Raw genomic sequence first — 21,328 nt, forward strand, 5'->3', positions numbered from 1 at the left:
TAATGGAACTGTAGCCGCTACTGTGGAAACCGGTGTAGTGCTATCATAAAATATCCCAATTTGGAAGGAACCTACAAAGATCACTGAGTCCAACTATGGGCTCCACACAGAACATGTGAAATTCAAACAGTGTGGCTGAGAGCACTGTAGGTTCGGGGCCGTGCCCAAAGCCCTGTGCAGCTGGTCCCACGCCCTTCACCCTCTGGTGCAGACCCTGTCCCTGACCCCCAGCTGCCCCTCCCCTGACGCAGCTCCATGCCGTTCCCTCGGGCCCTGTCGCTGTCACACAGAGCAGAGCTCAGCGTTGCCCCTCCGCTCCCTGTGAGGAGCTGCAGCCGCCATCAGGCCTCCCTTCAGCTCCTCTGCTCTGGGCTGAGCACACCGAGGGGCCTCAGCTGCTCTTGCTCTCCTGTCCCTTCACCATCTTCATTGCCCTCTTCGCTCTAATAGTTTTATGCCCTCCTTACATTGTGACATCCGAAGCTGCCTACAGTGCTCAAGGAGAGGCTGCAAAGCACAGAGCAGAGCAGGACAACTCCTTCCCGTGCCTGGCTGGCAGTGCTGGGCCTGGTGCACCCCAGGATGTGGTTGGACCTTTGAGCTGCCAGGGCACACTGCTGACTCAAATTCAACTTGACTCCCACAGAACCTTTCCATAGGGCTGTTCTCCAGTCTGTGACACTAGCATATCACACTATTCAATCTCAGTTGGTTAAATCTCCGCACATTTTATTTTTTATTTCTACAGTTCTTATAGTAGCTTTCTCTTTACTTTTCACGTCTGTAGGAATATTGCTATGTGTACTTGTTGCAGATGTTTCAGATTCAGCATATCCTTTAACTGAAATGAGCCTTTAGTTTCTCCAGTCTATTGCATTCCTTGTTATCCAGGGCCAATTTTTAAAAAAGCAGAGATTAAATTCTATATATTGTGATTGTATTATTGATGAGGCCAATAAAACTGTAGATACAGAAGTCTACTTTGCCGTAGTTATCTCAACCTCGTTTTTAGTTCCTAAAGCTTCTTCCCTAATATTCATAACTGTTTTTGAAAATATCAAAGCATGGGGAAAAATAGCGTAGGCTAGTAGGTGACCTGGTCTTTTAAGAACATGTTTGAAGAACTATTTGAAAACCAACTATTAGTTTCTCTTTATTCTGAGCTCCTCGTATAATTTTTAATACTTAGGAACTGCATCCATTTACTTTGTGATTTCCTCTGTTTAAACTGATATTTCTGAATGCCTATGCTAATAGTGCAATAGGACAACCCAGATATGTGACTGACTTTCTTTCAAGGTTATGCATTGCTGCAGTTCTTTTTGGTTGTCTCTTTTATGTGTTAGGTTTATCATTATGCTGATAAACCTAAATCATAGCATAAATCATTATGCTAGTTTCAAGACTTTAATCTGTAGAACTGGGGATATTTTTTTTTTCCTTCTTTGTACTCCACATGTTAAGTTTTCGTATTTGACTTTTAACATGAATCTTTTAAATACACTGCATGCAAGGTAGACAGAATTAATTTACTCAATGTGAAGGTTAATGGTATATAATAAGCTGATCGTAACTTATTATTTTCAGACCTGAGTTTTCAATATATTATTGATATTTGGCTTATCTTTTGAACTGTGATACAGCTTTAAGGAAAAGTTAGCTGTAAAATCATCAGGATGGAATTTGGTAATCCACTGTACCCAAGTAGTTTATCTGAGTGGTATTAAGATTTCATATATAGTTTTTTATGTAGCTTATTTCTAACTTTTAAAAAATCTGTTCTATAACTACTGTATTGTGCGAGCTGTACTAACATATAGGTAATGATTTATTGTGTTCATTTGGTACTTGAAGCATTGTTGAGCAAACCTACACCACAGCAGAATTTGTGAATCAAGCTATTGACATCAATGAACCAATTGGAAATCTTAAGAAATTACTGGAACCCAGACTGCTGTGTTCCTTGGATGCACATGAAATTTGTCTGCAAGATATCCAGGTAAACTGCAAGGTTATAGAAGATTGATACTCTTACCAGAGAGGCATTATTCTTCATCCCTTTCTTTCATCATGAAATTTCCTGCTTTGTTTTGTACATTGCAATATAGAGTTTAATTTTACATCAACTTCCTTATCATAAAAACACTTAACGTGTACACATAAATTCTATATGAATTAATTAAAAAAACCTGAGACATTATGATTTGTGAGTAGGGGGGTGACACTCCCCTTACCCAACCACGGGTGAAAGAAGATTGAGTGTAATGACAATACTGTCTAAGCAAAAACTCATGAGGTAGCCCATATCGTTTGTTGCTGTCTGAACTTCTGAGAGTCCAATCTTGTTTTGTGTTTGAATAAAGCAGAAATATTTTTATGGTATTCAGATGCATAGGTAACACGATATTTCAGAAAATTCCCCTCCCACATGTTTCTGCAGGCATCACAATATGTTAGTATAACTGTTGTTATAACTTTGTGACTAGTATATATTTTCATTCTTTATTATTTTTTAATACTTTTGCTTTTATCAAGCTGGACCCAGATCGAAGCCTTTTTGATCAAGGAGTGAAAACAGATGGAACAGTGCAACTCAGTGTACAAGTAGTATCTAGGCAAGGTAAGCAGTTACATTTGTCTGCTCTGTGGGCCATCTGGTATTATATGAGTGCTTGTGAACAAACGCAATACTCTTCTCTTTCTAGCAGTAAATAGGTGGTCATGTAGTTTCAGGATGTATTTTTCACTGTTTATTGTGGTTATATGTAGTACATTAAAACAATTGCCATAAACTGATAAAAGCTATGCAAAATGTCTTATGAAACTTCATATCAATTTCAAAGTGGGGAAAAAAAAAATCTGGATCAAATAGTGAGAGTTACCTGGAGTATGAAGCTTTCGTTAAGGGTGAGTAGTTAGTCATACCAGGTCAAGTATTAAAGCAGGCAAAAGATTTTTGTCTAGATGAGTGACAGTTTCGTCTCTGTGAAGAGTGTTTGTGTGTTCTGTGTATTACTAGATCATGAGAGTAGAAGTTGTTAATTGAAAATGAATATGAAGGGCTGGGATCGCTGTTAGCTGTTTTCTTTGGGTGAAAGCTCTGAGTCAAGTACTACTGAGACGGAGCATTAACCAGCCTGGTAATGTTTGCTGATGCATAGTCTGTGTTGGTGGTATCAGATAGGATAGTTTTCCCCTTGTTGAATCCTCAGCAATTTGCTAGTTGTCTAAAACTATTTCCACTTCCTTAATTTCCCATTGCATAATGAAGGCATATCTTCCCACTCCATGGTCTAATATCTTACATCCTGACAGTAATTGTGACAGAATGAAAACAAACAAAAAGATTGATGAAGCTGAAAATCTGAACTTTTTTAGTCTTGTTTCGACTTCCTGTTAAGTGCATTGTTTTTTGCAGTGGCAGAAAAGGTTTGCTCCTGTGTAGACTTGAGAGACAGTGGGGGGGAAAAACTGTAAACATTGGAAATCATCTGTGTTGGTTGGAGGAAGGCAGCAGATGCTTATGGCTTGTTTGTTTGTTTTTGTTTTCCCCAGTATATTTATTAAAGAACAAATACTTTGATATGTGCCAGAATATGAAACTGCAACACTGGGGAAAGAAAGTGGGACAGATTTGTACTCACTTTTACTGAGGTAGTTCTCATTTAAGCACACCTTCAGAAATTCTGTGACGGTTCTTTTGTATAATGCTTCTTTCCAAAATATACTAACACTTACTAATCAATTATCCTTTATTTTTCTTCATTTGATCTATACCTAGGGACAGACCCCAAGTTAAATATCCTTGAAATCGTGAAGCCTGTGGAAACTGTGGAGGTAGTAATTGATCCAGATGCTCATCACGCTGAGGCTGAAGCTCACCTTGTTGAGGAAGCTCAAGTGATAACCTTAGATGGAACAAAACACATCACAACCATTTCAGATGAGACCTCTGAACAGGTGACACGATGGGCTGCAGCATTGGAAGACTACAGAAAGGAGCAGGAGCGCCTTGGAATACCCTATGGTAATAATACCTGATGGTAAATTGTGCATGTGTTGGGTTAGGGAGGTGGAGGCTGGTTCTCCTGTTTGTTTTAGGGCAGGAGGCCTGTTTTTCATAAATGATAATTAACTTGGGTTCTGTAATTCAAGTGATCTGGTAGCTCATAGGTGTGTTATGGATAAGTGCAATGCAGATCTGTTTAGCCTTATCTTATGCAGAGATGAGTAGAATCGGTGCTTCTAATATTTTTATTAAAGTGGTGCTTTTTTTTTTTAGTACTTCTTTTACAGTAAGTTTTTTAGAAAGCAGTTTTCTTCCTCCTCCATAAAAATGCATTTGTTAACGATAAAGCTCTTCTCATACATCTGAATCTGAATTATGCTCAGTACATTATTTCATGAATTGCAGCATACTGAATATATTGTAAACTCAGATTTTCATGGAAAGCCATGCTTGGCTTCAACATAGTGGGGGAGAAAGAAAATTCAGAGATGAATATAAAGATTCTGTAAATCATCACCTCTTCTGAATTAATGTTGATACTGAGCAGGTTGCTAGTTTATTCTTACTTCAGAGAAAACACGTCTGAATGCCTGCAGAGAATTGACCTGAAACTGTAGTTTTTTTGACCTTTTCATGCTCTGGAGATTATCTGGCTGAGCTGCATGTTCTGACTTGCTGAATGAAATGTACTGTTGAGACATGTTCAGTATGTGAGGCTGTACTCTGTAAGCACAACTGCACAACCAGAGGGTATTTGGAAAGAGAAGTTTGAAGTGCTTAAAAATCACACTGTAGTTACATGTCTTTGTAGTATCTTGCCAGTATTTAAACATATTTTTGATAACTAAAGCAGTGGTCTTTTGATGCCTTTTAATTGTTCTTTAATTGGCAAATATTTCCAAAATAGCTTTTATCACGCTCTGTCTGTTGGTAGTCAAAGATTTGATGCAGAATGTTTGTGAAGATATAATGCATTATCAGAGCAGAGATTTTTCAGCATGCTCTCCCATGAGCATGCTGAAAAAATAAATAAAAAGAAAGTTAGCTAAAACCATGTTACTATGATGCTGAATAATGTTGTTATTAAGCTTTAATAGTTCTGTTGCTTTAAAACCTTAAGACCCACAACCGTAGCTGTAGAAGTTGAATGTCTTTTGTGTCATGGGAGTGCAGACTTTCCAGGAAGATCTACTAGTTTACTACAGCAGAAATCTTTGTATTAAGAATCATAGAATCACAAGGTTGAAAAGGACCTACAGGATCATCTAGTCCAAGAATATTAATTTTTAATTTATTTTTTATTTATTTATTTTATTTTATTTTTAAATTTATTAATTTGCCAGTGTTTTATTCCCAGTGTAGATACTTGAAGTGAGGCACTGTAAAGTTCTGATATAATATGTCAGATATTCTGATACGATATATTATATAGTCAAAATTTTCTGGGAATGTTAAAGTTCTTACAGAGTCCCCAATAAAACCTTTTCAAATATTTCTACATACGTATATTAAAAAATGGAAAAAGAGGCAAATTTCCTTTAGAGAGTTGTGAGGTTTGGTTCTGTGAAGTTCTCTGAAATTACTCATTTAAATTATTTCTTGGGTCTTTTTAAAGTCCAATCAGTAAAAAATCACCACCTGGAAGGATTTGATGTCTGTGTCCTGATGGGCTTCTCCGTTTTGCTGCAGATGGAAAATTAGCTTTTAGCAGTCCTTCAAAATGTTGTGGCTTTCCCTTTGTTTTGGTGGGTTTTGCCAGAAACTGCAATTTCTCAGCTGTTAAAGGTATTTCTGCTAATGAAATCCAGAAGTTTAGTACTGTAGTAAAGGTTCCTGGGAAGAATGAAAGTATTCATTGTATGAGAAACAAAGCCAAAAAAGGAAGTTTTTGAAAACAACGGAACCTGGTCAGGGAACATAATGATTCGTGTTGCCCTGCAATCACGTTCAGAGGGAACAAATCAGCAGACTTATTATGGTATTTAATTGTGATTTATTATAAGACTCTAAAGATAAGATCCTTTTGGTGTGGCTTTTCCCAGAGGATTGCACTATATTGTTTTTGGTAGCATTGATGAGAAATGATGCAATGTTACTGTCTTTTATTAAGCGAAATAGAAATTATTGCTCCTACTTAATATTTATAAATTTAGAAAGCTTTGGGTGTTTTTTTGTTTGTTTGTTTTTGTTTTTTCTTTTTAAAATTTTATTTAGCTAATAATTTCAAAATACCTCTTTAGTCTGTTCATAGAATCTATAAGGTTGTGAAAGACCACTAAGACTACCCAGTCCAAACCAGTAAGATCATCTAGTCCAACCATCGGCATGTTCCCACCATTCCCACTAACCATGTCTCTCAGTCCCACATCCACACGCTTGTTGAACATCTCCAGAAACAGTGACCCCACTCCCCTGGGCAGCCTGTTCCAATGCCTTGCCACTCTTTCTGAAAGAGAAGAAATTTTTCCTAACATCCAACCTGTGCCTCCGCTGGTACAACTTGAGGCCGTTACCTCCTATCATATCACAGCTACCTGGGAGAAGAGACAACCCCCACCTCTCCACAACCTCCTCTCAGATGGTTGTAGTGAGCTATGAGGTCTCCCCAGAGCCTCTTTTTTACCAGGCTGAGCAATCCCAGCTCCCTCAGCTGCTCCTCAGACCCATTACCAGCTTTCTTGTCCTTCTCTGGATGCACTCCAGGGCCTCAGTGTCTTTCTTTAATGAAGGACCCAGAGCAGAACACAGTGCTCAAGGTGTGACCTCACCAGTGCTGGATACAGAAGTGTGATCGCCTCCCTACACCTGCTGGTTATTCTTTTTCTGATACAAGCCAGGGTGCTGTTGGCCATCTGGGCACACTGCTGACTCGTGTTAGCTGTCAACTAATAACCCCAGATTCTTTTCTTATGCATAGATTTCCATCCGATCTGCCCCAAGCCTGCAGTTTTTGTGGGGTTGTTATGGTTGAAACACAGGACCCAGCACTTAAGTCTTTGTTGAACCTCATACAATTAGCCTCAGGCCAGTGATCTGGACTGTTGGAGTCAGCTGTCCTAGCTGTGTCCTTTACTAGTCAATTGCCCACCCATATCTACCCACTGGGGAAGCTGAGTGAGAAAGAGAAGGCCTCAATGCACCATAAGTTCTGCTTAGCAATTGCTAAAATGTCAATCTGTTGTCAACACTTAACTTGGTTGCAAATCTAAAACACAGCAACAAACAGACTGCTGTGGAAAAATTAATTCCATCCCAGCCAAACTCAGTGCAACTGTGATTTTAAATACTTGAGAAACTGAATAATGTTGAGTGAATGTAGAATTTAATATTTCTACATTATCGCACACTTAAATGGTGACACTCAAATATATTTTTTCCATAACCGTATCATAACATTATGCAGTGAACTGTCTGAATTAGTACAACTGCTAAGGAGGAACCAGTTTGGAAAATGCTCCAGTCCTTCCCACATGGTTTTTGGGAGGGAGAGACAAAGTGACATAGTTAAGTCCTTTTTTTTTTTTCCTTCTGTACCACCAAGCAGCATGATTAGGAGACATTCTCTTTCTCATTGGTTTGATGTATTACTCTTGATTTCTTTTATATTGTATTATCTCACGTTCTTTTATTATTTTAGTTAAATAGTAGTCTAGTAGTCTCTTTATATCAATCAAGCAACAATTCTGCCTTCTCACTTCTGTTGGCTTCCTTTTTGGGGACAGATCAGAGGAGGGGGCTAGGCCAGGTGTGCAGCAAAGAATCAACCTGAGATAGTAAACTGACACCCAACATGGGGCATGATAGTAATTGAAATAAGAGATCTGCTGGATCTGCAATGCAGTTTCAAACAATGCTTCAGATTGTGTTACTTAAAACCCACTGGAGCTCTTTTAAGGAAGTCACTCTTTCTGGGCTGTGTGTGTGAGGTAGGGGTGTGTGTGTGTGAGGTAGGGGTGTGTGTGTGCGTGAGGTGAGAGGGAGAGAGAGAGTGTTTAAGATCACTGGTGGGGACACCAAACCAGTGCTTGTATGCAACATGGCATGATTTGAGCATTACAAATTATACTTCAGGTGTTGTTAATGATTCCACTTCTTCCACTGCCTGTCCTCTTCCCATACATTTCAAGGGGAAGAAAAGGAAATTTTTGCACGTGTCTGGAATGTCCAAACTGGCATAATTATATTGTCATGTTACCCGTACGTGCTTCTCGTTATTAATATTGGTTAGGGATCTGCCCCAAAGCTGAAAAAAATTGAGTGGAAGGGGTGGGAAGGAATTTAGGAGGAAACTTAAAGAAGTGGACACCCCTGGTGTCATTGAGCTTTGCTCCTGAATACCTGTAGAGCCCTGAATGTTTAGGGAAGTATTTCAGAGAGGAAGATTGTAGCTCCGGTGGATCTAAGGAGGCACAAATTATTTAGGGCCTGACTTATAGGCTATCAAGCCCTGTTCAACACTATTCAAGGGAAAGGGATCTGTGATTCCAAGAGAGATAGGTGTTCACTAATTATGTGGCAGAAGTTCACGTGAACCACACCAGCAGTTTTTGCCAATACATTGGCAGCAGTGAAATGGAAATATAATGAGAGACCCTGTGTGAGTTAGTTGGACTATCACCCTTTGAGAATATGAAGAAAACTTTGCCTCCTCTGTGCCCGCAGATCTGTAGAGAAAATGTACACAAACTTGGCAAATTTGACTATGAGGTTCAGCCCTCTAGTAGGGCCCTACTTCCCAAAATTTCTGGATGATTGAAGTTGTCCATCTGAGCCCATTGCCCAACGCAATCTGCATACTCCAAGTAACATCAGTAGCATGGTGTGTAGAAGGGACCTTCTCTTTGAACATCCAATTTAGCACTGGTAGTCAAGGTGCTATAAGGAGCTGTGCTTCAGTACCAGCTTCTGAAGCAGCTTGAACCCCCTCATGTGCTGCTAATATATATATTTTTTTCAGTTGCAGTATAGCGCTCTTCAGATCCACTGTATCCTGATCTCCAAAACCGAAGGGGTCGACCTTGGGTCTCCCTGGTGTCCTTTGCCAAAGGCTTTAGGTGGGACCCTTCTCCCCAGTTGCAGTGTAGAGCAAGTTTTTTTCATTGTGTCCTGTCTGGACTGGTCCCAGGATTCCTGCACAGACTGTCTTCTGTTTGTTCAAAAGCTTATTGTTGTTCAGGTGCAAAATCAGTCATCTTCTGTGTCACTTGATAGAGGGCTTACATTGAGCCTGTAATCGGGGATAAGCATTCTACAGAAACCCACAGCACCTAGGAAAGATTGTTTCTTACTTACTAGTTGGCAGGGACATAACTGATTTTGTTGACGCATCCACTGGGATGTGAAAACGTCTGTCTTGCCATTTTATTCCTAGGAACTGGATTTCCTGTGCAGGTCCCTTGACATTACTTCACTTAATACAAATCTTTCTGCAAGCTGGTTTTGCTATTATTTTCTTCCCTTTCTTGAAAACTTCGCTGTTTTGCCCCACGTGATAATGTCATCAATGTATTGCAGGTGCTCAAGAACTCCACTCTGTTCCTGTGTGGTCTGGAATAGGCAATGGCAGATGATTGGGCTGTGTTTCCACCCCTGGGGCAAACAGTTCCAAGTATACTGAATGCCCCCTGAAGTAAAGATAAACTGTGGCCTGCACTCTGCTGGTAAAGGGATGGAAAAGAGTGCATTGGCAATATCTGTTGTGGTTTACCACCTGGCTGCCTTTGATTTGAGTTTATATTGAAGTTCTTGCATGTTAGGTACAGTAGCACGCAACAGTTGTGAACTTCATTCAGGCCAAGGTTGTCCACTATCAGCCTCCAATCTCCATTGGCTTTTCACACTGGCCACGTGGGGCTGTTAAATAGTGAGCAAGTCTTGCTGATCACTCCTTAGCTTTCCACTTGACAGGTGAGCTTATGGATGTGGATCAAGGAGTCGAAGTAGTCAACGTTTTTTTCTTAATTGAGCAGCAGCTCCTCTTTCTCGCTTCTCCGCTGGCTTCCTATGGAGGGAGTGGGATGGGGGGAGGCAGCTAGGCCTGTCATGTGGCAGAGATTAATCAAGCAATAAATTGGTTGCAGATCTAAAATGCAGCAACGCACAGGCTGTTTTGGAGAAATTTAATTTCATCCCAGCCAAACTCTGCACAACTGTGATTTTAAATACTTTTAGGAACTGGGATATTGGTGAATGAATGTAGAACTTAATATTTCAGCATTATCACACACTGATCAGTGTATCAGCAGAAGAGCATCGTGGTGTGAGAGGTGCTAGCTGAAGTACTATGGAAAAAAAAGAAAAAATGATTTTGTGTATTGAGAAGTGTTGTGGATAGTTGGGAGATGTGAAAGATCTTTTTTCCTAAGGAAGAATCCCTTTTTTGCCCTTTCCTGCCAAACAAATACCTTTTCATTGGTATTTTAAGAGAAGTCCATCTTTCCATCTAGTCAAATTGAGTCATAAGAACCATGCCTCTCCTTGATGTTATATTATAACTTGTCTTAAAATAAATGCATAGTTGAAAACATACTGGCATTGAATCTTGAATATAAGCACTCACTGGCCTAGAAACAGGCTTTAAAAAATAAAACACAAAAACAAAAAAATTTTAAAGGTTGTATAGAAGAATGATTGTGAAGAGGAAAGGGACCTGGGGGTGTTGGTTGATGCTCGGCTGAACATGAGCCGACAGTGTGCCCAGGTGGCCAAGAGGGCCAATGGCATCCTGGCCTGCATTAGAAATGGTGTGGCCAGCAGGAGCAGGGAGGTGATCATCCCCCTGTACTCAGTACTGGTGAGGCCGCACCTCGAGTATTGTGTTCAGTTTTGGGCCCTTACTACAAGAAAGACATTGAGGTCCTGAAGTGTATCCAGAGAAGGGTAACAAAGCTGGTGAGGGGTCTGGAGCACAAGTCTTATGAGGCGCGGCTGAGGGAGCTGGCATTGTTTAGTCTGGAGAAGAGGAGGCTCAGGGGAGACCTTATTGCACTCTACAACTTCCTAAAGGGAGGTTGTGATGAGGAGGGGTTTGGCCTCGTCTCGCAGGCAACAAACAGGACCTGAGGAAATGGCTGCAAGTTGTACCAGAGGAGGTTTAGGTTAGACATAAGGAAAAACTTTTTCTCTCAGAGAGTGGTCAGGCACTGGAATGGCTGCCCAGAGAGATGGTGGAGTTGCCATCTGTGGCAGTGTTCAAGAGGCGTCTGGATGAAGACCTACAAGATATGGTTTAGTGGCTTGTGGTAGCAATGGTAATGGGAGGACAGTTGGACCGGATGATCTTGTAGGTCCTTTCCAACCTTGTGATTCTATGATTCTGATGATCTCTAGGTAACACTTTTTTGAATCCCATGGCTCAGTGGCCACTTGTATTTCATTTTTCTTGAAGCTACAGTAAGGACTACCTCTGTAACCTCATTGAGAAGGAGCCTTGCAGTTTGTGATGGATGTATTGCAGTTTCATTTCTTTGTTTTCCAGACCCTGTGCAGTGGTCAACAGACCAAGTGCTCCACTGGGTAGTGTGGGTGATGAAGGAGTTCAGCATGTCAGACATCGACCTTAATGCACTCAGCATTCCTGGGCGGGAACTCTGCAGCCTCACTCAAGAAGACTTCTTCCAACGAGTCCCACGTGGGGAGATTCTGTGGAGTCACTTGGAACTTCTTCGAAAGTGTATGGGATTTTTCTGTAACTGATTTTACTTAGCTCCCCCTTTTCTGTTATTTATTCTTAAAATTAGTTGAAAGTAGGTGCTTTTCCTCTCTTTAATATTACCATTAAGAATGAGGGCATCAGCACAAAATAACAGGAGGTATTAGTAAGCATGTCTGTGTGATAAGCAGTTTCCTCATTGTTCATTAAACTGCGTAACTAACATGGAAGAAGTAGGGATTGATAAATCCTTTGTGTTTTTTTAATTAAGATTTTTAGTTTGTGCATCTCCTGAATTTAAGAATTTTATAATTAAATATTAATAACAAGTTATTTAGAATACATCTCTGCCTCACATAGAATTGAAGAGCATTAAGCATAGGCAGTTAAATCCTTAGATTGTGCACAGCATGACTTATAAGTGATGCGTTTCTATGCGTATAAATACCATGCCTGCATATAACCTGGTAGACTAAAAACTACTTCTGTCACATTTTACATTATATACCTAAGGGCTTTAAGGTATATAGAATGCAAAGGGCACCTAGGAATTCACTATTGACATAATTATTTGAAAAATAAATGGTAAAACATTAAATGTTTCTGCATACCCACAAGACCATGAGCTATGCATTAGTTCCACTGATGGAAAATGTTGGGCACTTTTCCCCTCTACGAAATATGAAAATTTTTGATCTTCAAATGATGATAAAGGTAAGCTTGAAGCTAATGTTTTGAGTAAAAACTCTTTCTTTCTGATCTGCAGATGTGTTGGCTAGTCAAGAACACTCTGGAGAAATAGCAACTGTTACTATTGATCAGCGTAAGTATTTCTGCCAGAAGTTAATTAATACACGTAACTGCTTGCAAGTTTGACACCATGGTTCTGTGCTATGTTTGATATACAGCGCTATAAATGGTACAACAGTAATAAAGTCACTAGACAGTGTAGCTTTCTTCAATGAGAGGTGGAGGGTGTGTTCTAACATTCAAAGTGAAGCATTTGATTTCTCAGTATCTCTTTACTGGCTGAAAGATGTATGTCTTGAAGTACAAAAGTTTCTAACTTACATTTTGGATGATAGATTTTCCTCTCTATTGAAAAAAAAGATCTCAGGGGTGTAAGTTTTGAGGTTTTGATGTTTTGGTATTTCATGTTATGTATTGTTTTAATGAATGGATAAGTTATAATGCTTTTATTAAAAAAAAAAACTTGGAAAAAAAAAGTGAAGGCATGTGTCAAAGAGAGAACATGCTTGGAAAGTAATAGAAGAAAAATATTAGAAACTCCTTTTAGATTTAATACAGTGACATCAATTATTAAAATTGATGAATTTTCAGAGGACTTGTGAGCAGCTTATGTATTAAATAGACGTGTACAGCATCCTGAGTTTGTGTCTAGTTAAATTCACCTAGAATGGAACATTCGAATCCTCCAGTCTTTATTGCTGTTTGAATAGCAGACATGAAGGATTGCACAGTGACTGTAGAGAAGAGTGCATTAAAGTAAATCACATGGGAACAGCATAAAAATGAAATCAAAGGCATGAGTTTTACTATGTAAATATGTAAAACACATAATAGTAGACTAAAGCTAATGTTTTATCTACAACGTGCCATTTCTACTACAAGTCTTAAAACATTTTCTAATAGAAGTGGTAAAAATTACTTAAATTCTTAGTGTTGTGATTTCGACAGTGTGCATCTTTTTAGTGAAAGTTAAAAAGAAAAAAAAAACTAGCTTTTGCTGTTATCATATAGACAATAAATAATATACGCCCATGCATCTGATGTTTCTCTGCCTAGCTATTTATAATTGATGTTCTGCAATGTTTTCTGCTTTACAGCTGTGCACATTATTCCAGCATCTGTACAACCTGCTACCCCAACCACCATTAAAGTAATAAACAGCAGTGCAAAGGCAGCTAAAGTACAGAGAGCTCCACGGATCTCGGGGGAAGATAGAAGTTCCCCTGGGAACAGAACAGGTATTGTCTACATTATTTTTAAATGCAAATACAGTAAACACTTATTAAGTTGAATTACAGTTTTATAGGACATGTCTTTGTCACGCTGGTTGCGAGGTTTTTAGAAAAAAAAAATATATAGATCCAAAAAGGGACTGTATCAAGTAAATGCATCACAAGCATATGCGAACTTGTCAGGTTGGTTAACTCACACTGTCATTTTTGCTTTGATATTCTCCACTTCTGTGAATTGTTTTAAATTCTTAATTCTCCTTATCCTTACACTTTCCTTTCTCTGCGTGAGAGTCCGTTATTGTCGTTCAGGTCTTCTAGGCCAAGTATTTGTCATCTGACATCAATGCAAAATACTCTGTTTCTCCCTTTAAGAATTACGTGTACTCTCTATATCTCGTTGAGAATTTAGTAATTTAACTGCAGATAGTTGAGTTAAAAAGAAATCTTAATGATTGACTGTACGTGCGAGGTGATATATTGACTTAAACTGTGGTGCGTGGGTCTTTTTTCCCTATTTCTAATATTACATATAAAAAATCAGTAAAAAGTGATCATTAAAAATATATATACTCTATTGCATGTATATATTTATGCCCGAAGAAGAATAAGCAAATCATGCTTAATCTGTTGTATTTCAGAGTAGATGTGTGCTTTAAGTGATTATTTGTACTGTTAGATAATTTTGTTCCTGAGTTCCAGGAACAAATTTTTGAGAAGTCTTAGTTTTCATATTACTGAGTTTCTTTTTTGCGTAGATTAATACAAGGGCTTTGTAGGAAAGTATTTCTTTTGTTGCAGAGAAGATGAAATCAACTAAATGCAGGCTCTCTTTCCATTGTGTGTTCTGTGTTGGTTTGCTTTAATCTGTTGGTTGAAAATTTTTTGCTTCGGTGAGAAAATGAAAAAGGACTACTTGAAGTGGATCTTGTTCCTATTTTGACAGGAAACAATGGCCAGATCCAATTATGGCAGTTTTTATTAGAACTTCTCACTGACAAAGATGCTCGGGACTGTATTTCTTGGGTTGGTGATGAAGGAGAGTTTAAATTGAATCAACCCGAACTGGTTGCACAAAAATGGGGGCAGCGCAAAAACAAACCCACAATGAACTATGAAAAACTTAGTCGGGCTTTGAGGTAAGAAACTTCAGAAATTGATCAGATGTTTACTTACTCTTGACTACTGCATTTTGAGCTGTTTTAATAAAGGACCAAAATGTTTTTGTGGGCTTTTTTCAGTAAGGAGATAAACAGTTTCTGTAAAGCTACTCCTTCCTGTTGGATTGTATTAGTCTTCTCTTCATAGCAATTATTGCAATAATTTCTTAAGCATATACAAATTCTTTTTTTCCAAGATTATTGAACACTGACAAGATGGCTAATCTCTGTAGTTTGCTTTTCCTACCTTTATTTCTCTTTTTTGACACATCTTCAAGATTTATGCATCTACTGGTGTGTAAGCAGTACTCGTTAGTGGGGAAAGTTGCCAGAATGTTTGAATACTCTGAATTACTGGCTTTTATATTTACTTATTTCTGTTCTTTTTTTCTCACACTATGACAAACATTCTTCTGTAATTATTGGTTACAGGTTTTCTTCATTCCATCATGACTTCTGTAGTTTCACATTGGTAAAAAAGATTTGTATTATTGAGTCTCCATAGGTGATATGGTTGAGGGAGTGGGGAAAAGTGCAAGTAGCTCCATTTCAGGCTTTTTTCCCCAGTTAATTTGGTCTCTAGGAGCACAGGAGAATTCATCCAAGTTGCCTTAAGTTTCTTATTTCCTTTTTGGATACAGTGAACACTAATTCTGTTGGTTTCAAGAAGGGTATTTGCAGCATTAAGCAATAAATATTTAAATACTTTTAGAGTAAAGTTGTGTTGACGTCTGAGATATAAGATGGACTTTTAATCATTTCCACTTTTGGCTATGTTATTTTTCATAAAAAGAAGTAAACTCATCTAGCATTGTTTAAAAAAATACCAAATTCTCTGTAAGTTTATCTCTTTGAGGAAATAATGCTAACACTGAGGAAGTCTGAAGTTTATAAGTTCATGAATTGGCATGGAGTAAGTAAAGACAACTCTTTGCTATCTCATTTACATGAACAGGAGGCATCAGAAGAAATTGGCAGGCAGCAGATACACATCTTAACCATACAATGTCACTGGGCAATTCATCCCACTCTTTGCCTGTCCTCCAGGGGAAGAAGTTCCCATACCCAGTCTGATCCCTTCCCATTCCATCTTATGCCAGTTGTTCTCCTGCTTTGTGCCACCATACGTGGCTTTTCTTTTTTCAGTGACTTCTCTATAGGTACTGGAATATAGCTGGTAAGTCTCCCTGATGCCATCTCTTCCCGAGTGCCCTTGTGCAATAGGTTTGAGAATCTGGGACTTGAGGGACAGGTAAGTGAGGATGCAGTGGAAGGTCCACCCAGGAGGTTATCTAGGGCAAGGAGGGCAACTCTAAGCCTTAAGGCTGTTTCTACAAAGAAGGAAAGAAGGGTAATTGACATAGACAGTTCCCTTCTGTAGAGAACACAGGGCCCAGTATGTGAGCCAGTCTCTACCCATAGGGAAGCTTGCTGTGACCCTGGTGCCTGGGTCAGAGACATGACTAGAAAACTTCCTGACCTTGTTTCTTCCTCCAGTTATTATCCCCTACTGATAGTTCAGGTTGACAGCAATGAAGTTGCTGAGAGAAACATGGGGGCTATCAAAAGGGACTTCAGGGGACTTCGAGCAATTAGTGGATAGAGTTGGGAATACAGATAATGTTTTCCATATCCCTTTAGTGGCTTGGAAGGCTACTGAGAAGACCAGGAAAGCCCATATAATAAATATGTGGCTATGAAGCTGGTGCTACACAAGGAATTCTGGCTTTTTTTGACCATGGGGTGATTTACTTACTAGATGGCTGCAGATAGGGTCCACCTGAGTCAAAGGGGGAAAAGGATTCTGGCCCAGGAGTTGACAAGGCTTTAAACTAGATTTGAAGGGCTGCAGTACCATTCCAATGTTTCCAGTGTGTTTGTCTGAATCTGTGTTTATGCATAGAAGGTATATGTGAAAGCTTACAGAAACATCAAATCTTATAAATGATGCTAATTTTGGGGGGAGTTTATCAACAAGCTTCGCAGAAGGTCTTAAAAGCAGCTGAAGAACTCTGGAATAATATTCTTATCACTATGATATTAAACAGATGTCTGAACAGTAGTTTCTGTAAATTAGTATAAGAGAAGTTTTACAGTTATATTTCAGTTAATGAATTACAGACATCACATTGCTCAAAATCTTGCCATTTTGCAATTGACATGTTTTCTAACACTTGAATGTCTGAAGGGATCTTTAATACCTCTTACTTACTGCTGAGATAAACACTATTGCCAAGCTGAACTTTTATTAAAACAAAAATGGTAATGTTTTGTTTATCAATGTACTGAAATTACTGTGTCAGTTTTGATTAGTGCTGAAAATGATATCATTGAGAAACACGCTCGATCTTTCACCCAGCTGTTGGGAAAAACAGTTTTTGTCATGAAAAGTGGAGGAGCAGCTTGTTGTTATTCATATAATTTAGTAGACTTTCTGCGATCGTCATCTGTTTAATTACCCTATAGCAAAGTAAGACTTGGAAAAAAAAGTATTAATTTCCTCTATTGTTCTGAAGCAAGGTTTCCATGTGATTCAAAACATTCTGATAGCTAATAAAACTTGCATGGGTATTTAGAGAATTATGCTTGTGGTTTTTGAATAGACAAATGCTGTAACTAGAAATGTATTCAACGTATATCTTATCATATATGATTAGATTGTGTTGACATATATCCTCAATTCTAACTTGCTTGTTTATAGCATGGCATGAAATTTGATTACGTTCTTAGGAACTTACCTTTTTTGTCTTCTTGGACTAGGGAAAAATAGGAAGTCTTTTTACTTTTTTTTAACTTTGCTTAAATTGATGTTGCTGGTGAAAGAGAAACATCTTTACCTTTTTTCTTCTTATTCTGTTTAATACTATAAAAACCACAGTGCTGATTTTCAGGCTGCTTCAAACATAAACTGTTTATCTCAGAAAAGCAGAGATGAGCAAAGAAGGCAAGATACAATAATGAGGGGGAGATAATACCTTCTTACTAAGGCAAAGCACAATGTAAACTTTCCATCCCTGCTTCTCCAACCACAAGCTGTTTTTGAACTGGTCTAGCTTAGAAGTGATGGTCTTGTTGCTTTATACAGCTTATAAAATAATTACTGCTTTGTTTCCCTTTAGTATATCAGGGTGCAAGGGGCAGCTTTCAACTCTCTTCCCTTTCTCATGAAAGAGAACACCCAAAGTTTATCTTGATACATGAAATTTCATGAGAATCTTAACATGAAAAAGATTCTTATTTCAGCATCCAGGTGTCTAAGTAAATGACTGGATGTGTGTGGAAGTTAAGTTTTCAGAATCTGTAATTTGTTGTTTTTTTTTTCTTACAGATACTATTATGATGGAGACATGATATGCAAAGTGCAAGGCAAGAGGTTTGTCTACAAATTTGTGTGTGACTTGAAAACTCTCATTGGATACAGCGCAGCAGAGCTGAATCGGTTGGTCAGAGAATGTGAACAAAAGAAACTAGCAAAGATGCAGCTTCATGGCATTGCGCAGCCAGTTACAGCAGTAGCACTAGCTACTGCATCCCTGCAAACAGAGAAAGATAATTAAGCACTAGGACCTGAAAGTGGGAACCCATGGCCTTTCCTATATAGCCAGAGAAGTTGCTTTACTTTTATCTGAAATGGAAGCTTCTTCTTTTTCTTCACAATACAATACCATGCATGATTTTCTACAAAGAACTGGGACTTACGTAAATTTGGATCTTTTAGCAGCATATGTTTCAGTGTAAGTTAAGAGATCACCACAACTTCTGCAACTTTGAGTCAGGGCCTCTATGATATACAATCTGAAATTGGTGAAAAAAAGTTGAACTGCATTCAACTGCATTCAGCATTCTGCGTTCACAGCTCTACAAAATCTTTTTTGCAGTGCTTTTTAACAAAAATGAAGTAAACGCAGGCTGATCAGTTGTCTGAATTGGGTTCTTTCCGGCTTTTTATTCTCTGCTGAGCTACCAAATTGAATTTGATGCTTTTAAACTTAAATGAACCTTAAATGTTCATTACTCTTATCTAATCAAGCAGAGCTGAAAGGCACACCAAACACGACAAAGCATCGGGTTCCTCAAATAACTTCTGTGTTTATAAGGAAAGGAAACTAAGACTAGGCAGAACTGAAGATCTGTGCTGAAGGAGATCCAGGTTTAGATCTGGCTTAGATGAAAAGCCAATTACGAGTGTTTCACTGTAATATGTAGATAATCTGCATTTATGAGGGCAAGTACTAACCTGTTATAAGACTTTGTTGATGCTAGCCATGTAATATAAAACAAAACTTCTTCCCCCACCATCCTCCCATCAGGTGATTTGAAAACTTGAAAAAAATATCCCTCACCCAAAGAGTAGTCTGTAGGTGGGTTTTGTTTGCTTGTTTTTATGCTCTGTTCTGCCAGGTGCTTTAATACCTGCATGATAGTCAATCCTAGTGACCGAAGACCTAAGTTAATCACAGTTATTAGTCCCTTGCTCATTAGAAACAAAATAGTTGTTGAAAATAGTTTTAAAGAGAACTGAAATTTAGTTTCCAAATTATTGTACAGAATGACATATATAAAAGTGCAAAGATGTGTAATTTTTATTTAAAATTAATTTTTCTGAACTTCAAATGATGTTTCTGAAGCTTCATAAGCCAAATGCGTGCTCCAGAGCTGGGTACAATTTGAAGTATGGATGATGAATAGAAATACTTGGAATATATTTTGAATTTTGAGACACTGGTATAGAAAGAACTTCATACAAAAGTGCAGTAAAAAGTAGACTGCAATGTTTGAGCTTCTACGTTTATGACTTTCTTTTGATGTTTGAAAATAGTATGGTTTTAGTACTCCTCTTTTGTGTTATTAAACTTTGTAATTCTTATAAGGCATATTTCCCAACTTTTTATAACTGAGCACCCTGCTCCCGCTAACATTTCACATTTAATTAAAATGCAAATTGTTAAGGGAAAACCTTTTAATTCAGCTACCCTTAAACCTTAAAAAGTGCTTGTATAGAGACTTTCTAAACATAAAATGTACTTACATGGTGAGTAGCGGGAGTACTGGGTGGTTGTTCTTAGGCTGCAAAGGAATGGTCTTACTGGTAGTCAGAGAGCAGAAAACAGAATGTTCATCTTTATTTTAAAGATGGGTTGAGGACAGAGCTGTTTGTTTTATAGGTGCATGTTCATTTGCAGATAGCTTCTGGTTAATTAAAAAACATGCATGCATTTCTAGTTTACCTTTTTATTACTTCCATGACTATAACACTTTCTTGACAGATCCTGTCATCAACTCTTAATATTATTTTCATTCTTGGGTGCTTAAAGTATTCCATCAACTAAGCATGCTGACTTATTCTTTTTTTAATGAAATCTTCTAAGCCATGAGCAAGGTATGTGTCTGTCACTAGAAGTCAACCATTAATCCACTTTTGCTGTTAAAATAGTCCAACTCCACCAATTGGCAAGTGCTTGAGGTGACTTAGCAAATAGGTGTAGATTTGCTTTCTAAGAGTAAGGTGAAGCTGATAGTTCAGTGGCAGCAACTATGTATATAACATCATGCCTTTATTAAACAGAAGTCCAATACAAGTCACTAGTTCTATTTAGCAGAGTTCATGAAAAGCCTCTCTGTTAAAATACAGTACAAAAAAAGAAGTTTTAAAAAAATAATAATTTACTATATCTAGCTGGACTGCAGTAGGATAAGCTGAAGTTGAAATGTAATATCAATTATTTATCCCCCTGAATGTTCTTCATACATGGTAAGCCCTCTAGGGGGAAGTTCTGATATCACACTTGATTTGTAAATACATCTGCTTGTTAGTTTGAAGTTTTTCAGTAGGTGTGCAGTTCTTTGGGTTGTTTTGGTCATCTGCTTTTCCACCTTGTTCTAATTTAGCAAAGAAGAAATCTTTCAAACAGTATAAAATCACTGTCATATTTTCTGTAGTTGAGGGAGAAACCTGTGACTAACTTGATGTCTTCAGTGAAAAAAGGATGTAGAATATACTGTCAAGAGTTGTTCTGATGCTGCCAGATGAAAACATAGAAAGAATATTCCCAAATTTTTTGTAAAAGAAGGTTTTTGCATACTTTTTACTCTTTAAATAAAGACACTTATACTCTGCTGATAATTATGTATTTGTTTTGTGTTTTTCATTTTTTTGGTAATTTTACAGTTATGAAACAGTTATTTTTACTCTAAAATATTTGTGCATAAAATGTCAATATAGTAAAATAAAAATGTTATACAGCCAGTGTCTGTTGACTTGTTAATTTTTCAGAAAGCTGTCTCTAATATTCATGCATGATCAGTTTAAGGATTAATGTATGCACTGCATTCTCATTATTTCCAAGATCGCAAATGAGTTACAGGAAGAAGGCAAATTATCTTTTTTTTTTTTTTTTTGGAAGTTGTGTACTCTTTGACTTGATACTTGCCTGTGTATTTTCTACTGCAACTCAGTATACCTCATTATTGTAACAGTTTACTTGAACATCTTAATTGCAAATTTTAAAATGGGGCTATAATAAGTAAT

At 38.0% G+C, this 21,328-nt stretch overlaps 1 protein-coding gene across 1 annotated transcript in view; it reads left to right on the forward strand.

Annotated features, from left to right (window-relative positions):
- The window catches only part of GABPA (GA binding protein transcription factor subunit alpha), a 23,817-nt gene extending 2,891 nt beyond the window's left edge, over window positions 1-20,926 (forward strand). The window contains exons 3-10 of the mRNA XM_010722428.3: window positions 1,855-1,999; window positions 2,536-2,620; window positions 3,782-4,027; window positions 11,487-11,681; window positions 12,427-12,483; window positions 13,508-13,648; window positions 14,586-14,778; window positions 18,128-20,926. Coding sequence (XP_010720730.1) covers window positions 1,855-1,999; window positions 2,536-2,620; window positions 3,782-4,027; window positions 11,487-11,681; window positions 12,427-12,483; window positions 13,508-13,648; window positions 14,586-14,778; window positions 18,128-18,356 — 1,291 coding nt within the window. The 3' untranslated portion in view covers window positions 18,357-20,926. The remainder of the gene's footprint in view (window positions 1-1,854; window positions 2,000-2,535; window positions 2,621-3,781; window positions 4,028-11,486; window positions 11,682-12,426; window positions 12,484-13,507; window positions 13,649-14,585; window positions 14,779-18,127) is intronic.
- The last annotated feature ends 402 nt before the right edge of the window (window positions 20,927-21,328 follow it).

The sequence above is a fragment of the Meleagris gallopavo genome, chromosome 1 (assembly GCF_000146605.3).
Source record: "Meleagris gallopavo isolate NT-WF06-2002-E0010 breed Aviagen turkey brand Nicholas breeding stock chromosome 1, Turkey_5.1, whole genome shotgun sequence".
Lineage (NCBI taxonomy): Eukaryota > Metazoa > Chordata > Aves > Galliformes > Phasianidae > Meleagris > Meleagris gallopavo.